The sequence below is a fragment of the Arachis ipaensis genome, chromosome B03 (assembly GCF_000816755.2).
Source record: "Arachis ipaensis cultivar K30076 chromosome B03, Araip1.1, whole genome shotgun sequence".
Classification (NCBI taxonomy): domain Eukaryota; kingdom Viridiplantae; phylum Streptophyta; class Magnoliopsida; order Fabales; family Fabaceae; genus Arachis; species Arachis ipaensis.
The window spans coordinates 27,709,629-27,719,712 of record NC_029787.2 but is presented as its reverse complement, the minus strand read 5'-3'; the positions used below and the strand labels follow the sequence as shown (position 1 = coordinate 27,719,712).

General features: G+C 33.8%; 1 protein-coding gene across 1 annotated transcript in view; it reads left to right on the top strand.

The window, feature by feature from the left end:
- Positions 1-1,336, top strand: part of LOC107630110 (G-type lectin S-receptor-like serine/threonine-protein kinase At4g27290) — a gene marked incomplete at its 5' end in the record, with an annotated part of 4,425 nt that extends 3,089 nt beyond the window's left edge. The window contains 3 exons of the mRNA XM_016333151.2: positions 245-482; positions 569-719; positions 804-1,336. Coding sequence (XP_016188637.2) covers positions 245-482; positions 569-719; positions 804-1,112 — 698 coding nt within the window. The remainder of the gene's footprint in view (positions 1-244; positions 483-568; positions 720-803) is intronic.

Below are 10,084 nucleotides of genomic sequence, written 5' to 3'. Positions count from 1 at the left end.
CGGTGGTGTTGGTGTTGATGGTGGTGGTGGTGGAGGAGGTAATTGTGTTGGTAGTGGTGAGGGTATTTTTGTCCAAAAAAAATTAAAAGGACGATTTTAATACGAAAAAAAACGTTAAGGACGATTCTAAGTCGAAAATTAGATGAGGAACGGTTTCGATTCTGCCCTCAACGTTAGGGACCAAAATCATACTTACCCCATATATCTATGAGTGTTATGCTAAAAAATATGCATATCTGATTAGATGAAACAAGAAGAAAGTCCCTAAATTGGCTTCAACGTTTTAACATTATTAGCGGCATTGCTCGAGGGCTTCTTTATCTTCATCAGGATTCTAGACTGAAGATTATTCATAGAGATCTTAAAACCAGTAATATTTTATTAGATACAAATTTAAATCCCAAAATATCAGATTTTGGTTTGGCTCGAATATTTTTAGGCGATCAAGTTGAAGCGAATACAAATAAAGTTGCTGAAACATAGTAAGTTCTTATCCCCTACTAATTATGACTTGGTTTCTCCATATGATGTTTGTATTACTTTAATTTCAAATTGTCTATATTTTCAGTGGATATATGTCGCCCGAATATGCAGTGCATGGACAATTCTCAGAGAAATCAGATATATTTAGTTATGGTGTAATAGTATTAGAGTTGTTAAGTGGAAAAAGAAATAGAGATTTTTCAGATTCTGAAAACTACCATAATCTACTTGGACATGTAAGCAAAATTGTTAGACAACCTAGTTAAAGAGTCAATTTTTGTATGACATCCAATCTACTAATTTCATTACCATGATTTTAGGCATGGAGATTGTGGACTGAGGAGAAGCCATTGGAACTATTGGATGAAGTATTGAGGGAAAATTGCAACCCTTCTGAAGTCATAAGATGCATACAAGTGGGCCTACTATGTGTGCAACAAAGACCAGAAGATAGGCCGAATATGTCATTGGTGGTTCTAATGCTAAATGGCGAGAAAATGTTGCCCAAACCAAATTTTCCTGGATTTTACATTGATAGAGGTGTTCAACTTCAAGCAGATTCATCATTGCCGAACAACACACTCTTTTCAGCTAACCAAATTTCCATAACAATATTAGAAGCTAGATAGCATCTGGAGTAAAGAAAGGGTCATCATCATACTTTAATGTATAAGAAATTGAGATGACTAGCTAAGTCATTTTGCGGGAAAAAAAAATCCAATTGTTCATGAACTTTTTATACATTTTTATTTAGTGATTTTGCTATGAATTTTTGTTTCTCGTCTTTCATTCGCATATAATTCAGACAGAGGTGTGTAAAACAAGCATATACGTTAACAAAGACCACTATATATACTTGCATGTTGGAGTATTTCTTGTAAATTTAGAAAAACAAGTTTTAAAAATTAATAAAAGAAATAGTAAGGGTCATTAGAATTTATTATTTTTAGTCATTATTTAGTTATTAATTCAATTTTTTTAGTTTAGTTTTTTTAGTCTAATAATCTAACAATATACTTTATCTCATACTTTTAAATTGCCAAAAATAATAAATTCTGATAGTTCTTTAACATTTATCAATTAATAATTCAAACTTAAGACCTTATCTTATTTATTTCTTTAAAAAAAAAACGCAACTATTTCGACGACGATGATTATTATCCAAGATATTGTAGAATTAGTTTAATTGATTATATCAATATCATGGCTAAAAATATATTTTAGGAATATTATATTCTAACATTATAGAAAATTGTTTGTTTCATACTATAAATTATTTAAAATTATTTATAATATTTTCAAAAGTAAATTATTTTTTTTTGATGGATGAATATGCTATTTTGTTATATATTCTCAATTTCTCATAAATAAATTCTTAGTTTCCAAAATATTTCTGATACTAATAATAGAAAGAGATCTTTGGTAAGAAGTATAACAATGACGAGGATTGTTATAAAATAACTAAATAAATAAGGAGGAGGTAACAAGAATAAAAATATAAAGAGGGAGAAAGAAGTATTGCAATATAAAAGAGAGAGAGAGAGTTGTTTATTGTTTGTGTGTTTTTATTTAGAGGCTTAAGCCTCTATTTATAGGTGCACATGATGACATTTTTCAAACTATAATAAATGGAGTCATCTTTGATAAACCAAGCTATATTGGAAATGTGTATCCACATAAGATCTTATCACAACACTCCCTCTTGAATGACCATTTAGGATTATTGCCTCGTTAAAACCTTATTAAAAAAAATTTAATGGAAAAAAAAATCTTAGTGAAGGAAAAAGAGTACAATATCTTTTGATAATGGGGACCGCCTCATTAAAAATCTTGTCAAAAAAAACCCAATGAGAAAAAACCTGACCAAGGAAAAAAGAGTACAATCTCCCCCTCTTGTCGACATCATTTAATGTCTTGAAAATCGGCGTATCCCAATCTCATGTACCAATCTTTCAAAGGAGGATTTTGGGAGTGACTTTGTAAATAAATCTGCCAGATTGTCACTTGAGCGGATCTGTTGGACATCAATTGTCCCTTGATTTTGAAGATCATGAGTGAAGAAGAATATGGGAGAAATATACTTTGTTCTATCACCTTTGATGTATCCACCTTTAAGTTGCGCAATGCATGCTGTATTATCTTCAAACAGGACAGTTGGAGCTATCTTATGATCAATCAGTTCACATAATAACAGAATATATTGGATCAAACTCCTGAGCCAAAAATATTCGCGACTAGCTTCATGAATCGCTAGTATTTCGGCATGATTAGAGGATGTTGCAGCAATCATCTGTTTCGTGGACCTCCATGATATAGCTGTACCACCATATGTGAACAGGTATCCTATTTGAGATCTCCCTTTATGTGGATTAGACAAGTATCCGGCATCTGCATAGCCAACTAGTTGTGACTTGGATCCATAGGGATAAAACAATCCCATATCAACTGTTCCATGAAGATATCGAAAGATTTGTTTGACTCCACTCCAATGTCTTCTGGTTGGAGAAGAACTATATCTTGCTAGTAAATTCACCGCGAATGATATGTCAGGTCGCATATTATTAGCAGGATACATTAGCGCTCCAATGGCACTAAGATATGGTACTTCAGGACCAAGGATATCTTCATTTTCTTCTTTAGGACGAAATTAATCATTTTTCACATCCAAAGATCTTACGATCATTGGAGTACTTAATGGATGTGACTTATCCATATAAAATCTCTTCAAGATCTTCTCTGTGTATGTTGTTTGATGAATAAAGATCCCACTTTTTGTATGCTCAATTTGCAGGCCGAGACAAAATTTAGTTTTTCCAAGATCTTTCATCTCAAACTCTTCTTTTAGAGTTTTTATAATTGTTGGAATCTCTTCAGGAGTTCCAATGATATTTAAATCATCAACGTACACAGCAATTATAATGAATCCAGATACAGTTTTCTTTATGAAAATACACGGACATATATCATCATTCTTGAATCCGTTTTTGGCCAAATACTCAGTAAGACGATTATACCACATTCGTCCAGATTGCTTTAGACCGTATAAAGATCTTTGCAATTTAACTGAGTATAACCCCTGCGAATATTCATTGGATGGTTTCGATATCTTTAGTCCTTCATGAACTTTCATATAGATATCACGATCTAATGAGCCATATAAATAGGCTGTTACCACATCCATTAAATGTATATGCAGTTTATGATATGCAGATAAACTGACCAAATAACGCAATGTTATTGCATCCACTACAGGGGAATATGTTTTTTCATAATCTATACTGGGCCTTTGTGAAAAACCTTGTACTACAAGTCGGGCTTTGTAGCGCACAACTTTATTTTTCTCATTTCGTTTTCTCACAAATACCCATCGGTATCCAACATGTTTTACATCTTCTTGTGTACGGACTACAGATCCAAAGACTTCACGTTTTGCAAGTGAGTCTAACTCAGCCTTCATGGCTTCTTTTCATTTTGGCCAATCATTCCTTTGTCGACATTCTTCGACTGATCTTGACTCAAGATCCTTATTTTCATGCATGATATTTAATACCACATCATTGATAATTGTCTTATTTCGGTCCCAATTCTCTCCTGTAAAGACATAATTTGTCGAGATCTCGTTATTTTCACAATTTTCAGGTACCTAAACGTCTTCTGACATTAAAATTATATCAGAATTTTGGACAACTGCAGGTGTCTCTACTATGTCTTTTCCAACAGGAATAGATTTACCTCTTTTCGCTTTCGAGGATTTTTTTTCTTTGGAACCGACAGGTCTGCCACGCTTCTGGCGTGTATTTGCTTCGGTGGCAATTTGTCCAACTGGGACATCAATTCGAATTGAAGCATTTTCCGCTGGTATATAAGATTTGGTTATCCTCTTTGTATCGGAAAATGCATCAGGCAATTCATTTGATATTCTTTGCAAATGTATAATCTTTTGAACTTCTAGTTCACATTGCTCTGATCGAGGATCTAAATGCATCAAGGATGATGCATTCCAATTAAGTTCCTTTTCAAGAAGCTTATTCTCTCCCCCCTAATATTGGAAATTTTGATTCATCAAAATGACAATCCGCAAACCGGGCTTTAAATACATCTCCAATTTGTATCTCAAGATACCTCACTATAGAGGGAGAATCATATCCAACATATATTCCCAATTTTCTTTGGGGTCCCATTTTGGTGCGATTAGGTGGTGCGATGGGAACATATATCGACATCCAAATATTCTTAAATGGGAAACATTTGGCTGCTGGCCAAATGCTAATTGCATAGGAGAGAACTGATGGTAACTCGTTGGTCTCAAACGAATAAGTGCTGCGGCATGTAAAATAGCATGCCCCAAACCGAGGTTGGGAGATTTGTTCTCATAAGTAAGGGTCTAGCAATTAATTAGAGGTGTTTAATAAGTGATTCTGCTAACCCATTTTGTGTGTGAACATGAGCTACTGGATGTTCAATACGTATTCCATTAGCCATACAATAAGCATCAAAAGCTTGGGAAGTAAATTCACCAGCATTATCAAGATGAATTACTTTTATTGGATTTTCTGGAAATTGTGCTTTTAATCGAATAATTTGAGCCAGTAGTCTCGCAAACACCAGGTTGCGAGAAGACAATAAGCACACATGTGACCATCTCGAAGATGCGTCTATTAGGACCATAAAATATCTAAAAGATCCACATAGTGGATGAATAGGTCCACATATATTACCTTGAATCCTCTCTAGAAATTCAGGAGACTCAAATCTAATCTTTACTGGTGATGACCTTAAAATTAACTTCCCTTGAGAACATACAACACAACAAAATTCACTAGATTTAAGAATCTTCTGGTTCTTTAGTGAATATCCATGGGAGTTTTCAATAATTCTCCGCATCATGGTTATTCCCGGATGACCCAATCTATCATGCCAAGTTATGAATTCATTTGGGCTAGTAAACTTTTGGTTTACAATGACATGTGATTCAATTGCACTAATTTTGGTATAATACAACCCAGACGAGAGTGAGGGTAATTTTTCTAATATAACTTTCTTATTTGAATCACGAGTTGTGATACATAAATACTAATGATTTCTCTCATTCATTGTCTCAACATGATATCTATTTCGGCGAATATCTTTGAAACTTAATAGTGCATTATTTATTATAAATTTTGTTCCTCCAGGAAACAAAATTATAGCTCTTCCGGAGCCTTCTATCACATTGCCCGAGCCAATAATAGTATTAATATATTCATCTTTTGGCACAAGATGGGTAAAATATATATTACTTTTAAGAATAGTGTGTGAACTTACACTATTCGCAAGGCAAATATCTTCAGAATATGTCCTTGCCATTTTCTTCAAAGACAAATAATAATAATAATAATAATAATAATAATAATAATAATAATAATAATAAATAAGTAAAAGTACATTCACAATAAAATTATTCACATGAATACTTAACAAACACACATATTAAACTATTCCATCATTGATCAAATAGCCAATATTTCCTTCAAGATCTTCAAAGAAATTAGATACATCATAATTTGAAACAAAATTTGTTTTCTTTTCTTTGTCATCCTTTTTCAAGGATGCTTGATAAAGATCAACTAGGTGCCTTGGGGTACGACAGGTACGTGACCAATGGCCCTTTCCACCACAACGGAAGCATTTATCCTCAATTGATTTACTTTACCCATTGTTTCTTTCTTTATCCCACTTCTGGTGAGATCCTTTCTTGTGAACATAATTCATTTTTCTTTCATAATTTTTCTTGTTATTAAAACATTGCCATTTACCTCTTCTGGGGTTATAATTTGCCACATTTGCTTAAGGAAATGGGGCGGCGCTAGCTGGGCACGCTTCATGATTTTTTAAGAGTAACTCATTGTTGCGTTCAGCAACAAGAAGACAAGAAATTAGCTCAAAATATTTTTAAATCCTTTTTCTCGATACTGCTGCTACAGGAGCACATTCGAGGCAAGGAAGGTTGAGAAAGTTTTCTCTAACATATCGGGCTTGAGAAAATATCACATGATTGTACCTTTCTTCAAGGTCTTTCCACATATCTCCAGGATCTTTTAGTGTGAGATATTCATTTTTCAATCATACGTCAAGATGACGACGAAAGAAAATCATGGCTTTAGCTTTATCTTTCTGGGATGTATTATTTTCAGCTTTAATGGTATCTTCAAGATCCATTGAATCAAGATGGATTTTAGCATATAGTATCCATGATAAATAATTATTTTCAGATATATCAAAAGCATTAAATTCAAGATGAAAGAGCTTCGATATAATAAAAATTTATTACCTGAAGTCTTCCTAAAATATCGTTAGAGCTTCATGCTGATAACATGTTATAAAATAACTAAATAAATAAGGAGGAGGTAACAAGAATAAAAATATAAAGAGAGAGAAAGAAGTATTGCAACATAAAAGAGAGAAAGAAAATTATTTATTGCTTGTGCGTTTTTATTCAGAGGCTTAAGCCTCTATTTATAGGTGCACATGATGATATTTTTCAAATTATAATAAATAGAGTTATCCTTGATAAACCAAGCTACATTAGAAATGAGCATTCACATAAGATCTTATCACAACAAGAATATAATTGTAAACGTATATGTTAATTCTTATATATAGAAAGCGCACCTTTTTGGCATGGGAACAAAAATTTGAAATTTCGGCAATAAATATTTCCNTTTTGGTTTTTTCTCCTGTGCAGTAGAAAACAGAAATGGAGTAGGAGATAAGAAAGATTATACCCAGATATATCCTGGTTCAGCTGCTAAGTGCAGTGCAGCCTACATCCAGTCTCCATCACAATAATGATGGAATTTCACTATAATCTTCAGATTACAAATTGTAAAGTGCTAACCCAACTTACAAGGAGATTTCCACAGAATCATGAAACACAACATAGATGAACAAAAGAACTCTAAGACATCTATGGCTTTTTCTTTTAATTTTGCACTCTCTGCCTTTTTCGCTCTATGGCTTTTTCATACAAACCTCACTGTTTGCCTTTTTTCATGAGACTCAAGACATGACAAAATTAAACAGAAAAATACTAAACAGAATACATTGAAGGAGAAGAGAAACTGCTAGCTTAGGTAGCTCTGAGACTTCTGTGCCTTGCACTCTCAAATCTTACTCCTTGCTCCAATCAGTGGTTGTTCTCTCTTTTTAAAGAAGAGGGAAGCCTCCACACTTGAAGCCAACACCCAAACCAACTTCTTCCTCCTTCAACAAACAGAACCGGTTCGGCCACATAGAGAGAGAAGAGATAACCATGCAAAACCCAACATGCAATTACCTCTGGTCCTTTCTTGATCATCACCCTTCATCAATCCGAGCTCTCCATCCTTGGCTTGCTCTCCAAGATGGATTTCTGGCCCTTGATGCTTCATGATGATAATGACTTCATCTGCTTCAATCTCTGCCTCAACCATCACTTCGCCACTCTAGCTACTCCCTGTGGTGGTTAAACAGAATCAAAGACAAGCCATGCTTCAAGAATCTCCCTTGCTGGCCGAATCTTTACCTTCCATTTTTGAGCATGAAGAGCTCAAGATAACCTCACCGAATCTAACCACATTTGGTAAGTATCTTAGCCACAGCTCATTTTTATTTTAGTATGTTTTCTTGCCATCATTGTGATGGTCTTGTAGCTTGCCTTCCCTTCTTTTTGATAGCTCAAAGTAGCTTCAATGGCTTCCATAATTTCTGTTGAAGTAACCGAAGAGAAGAAAGAGATGAGAGAGAAGATAAAGTTGAACTAAAAGCATGTAATGAGTTTGAATAAAGTAAAACAAGCTGAATTAATTCCTACTCCCCTTTCTTTCTTGGTGGTGTGTAGCATTAATGAGCCATCAAATCAATTGTATAATCTCTCTCATATTTTCAAGGTCTGCAATGACTCCAATTAATAAAATTTGGATTCCATCAAAAGATAAAAGTGATATCCGTTGAAGCATGCAGCACATAATCAAAGGAATGGGTTTCTTTTGTTAAGTGAATAAAATAATATTGTGCCCCATTTCCTTTTAATTTCGGACCAAGCATTTTTAGTCTCATACCAAGACCTTTAATTGGGCTTGTTATCACAATTACTAGTCCATTTAATAAAACACTTGTTTCAGCCGCCATCCTCATAAAAATTTTACCATCAAGGCTGAATGTTGATTTTATTGGGCTTGGGATCTCTTCTTTTCATTTCGGCCCAAATATAAAACCTGCAACACAAAATTATTAATTAACATATGTTAAATGAAAATTAAATTAATAATTTTGTAATTAATGATTTTAATAATGTTTAGTCATCACAAATATTAATTTAGAGTTTTCCAAACTCATCAATCTCCCCCTTGATGACAAACATTATTAAAATTGAAATGGAGAGAAATTTAAAGATTGAGTAAAGAATACTCCCTTTGAATTTTAATTTTTTCCCTTTCTAAATGTCACATGGCTCCCCCTTAATATATACCATTTTTACCAAGGGAAGCACTAACCTGTAACATTTTAATCAAGCTTCAAGAACAATGTTATTTAGCATGTTATATGAGCAAACATGTTTACCAAGATGAATCCGAATATTCCTATTCCACTAGTAGCAAGCATATTCATCAAGATAAATCCAGCGCTTCAACCACTAGAATACATGTTCACAACCAGGCAGCCACATTATTAAAGCAAATGCAGCACAAGCATTATATCAACAAAACATCATCTTCAAAAACACAATATTTATAACAAGGATAATCATAAATCCACACGGATTTCATTCCCTGTTTTCATGATTTCAATTCCCTGTTTTCATGATTTCAATTTTCAGCACTTTCTCCCCCTTTTGTCATCAAAGGGTCTTGCAAAACAACATACAAAAGGTAGAATATTTGTTTTTCACTAAAACACAATGGTCCAGTCAGCACACTTGCATTTGAGCAAATGACAATCAAAGCTCAACTCGAAATCAATCCACTAACACAAAGTGCTCAAAATAGAGTCAAATAAGAGTATAAAACAGAGCAAAACAGGTCTGCAAAACAGTGCAACAAATCAATGAAACATAACCGTTTCAATTTTCAATTAAGCTTTTTTTTTCTCCCCCTTTTGTCATCAAGGAGGGACCCTGCAAAAAATGAGAAAAAAGCAATGCAGTCTATAATAGTTCAAGACAAGTGAAAATAGTTCCTAGAATCAAGGGATGAGGGAAGGATAAAGATTTGATTTGACAACTTCCCAAAAGCATGATTAAGGCAAACTCAAAAACGGGTCAGAGCAAGGTCAAAGAGATTTTGTGAATTTATTTTTCAAACAAAACGAGAAACTATCAAAACTGTCATGGTGGGGTCAAGGAATTTTGGTGGGGCCCATAAAATTTGAATTCTGCGTTGCCTCCCCCTTGACCATAGCTTCTTCATCATCCCTGCATTTTTATCTCATCCAAACCTACGAGACAAAACAGAACAGAATCAACTTTTCACAATTTATCAATGAAACTTAAATCAAACATTCCCAAACTTTTTCTCAGGGTACAGAATCTGTCTTCACAGAGGGATTTTGTAAAAATATCAGCAATTTGGTCTTCAGATTTTAC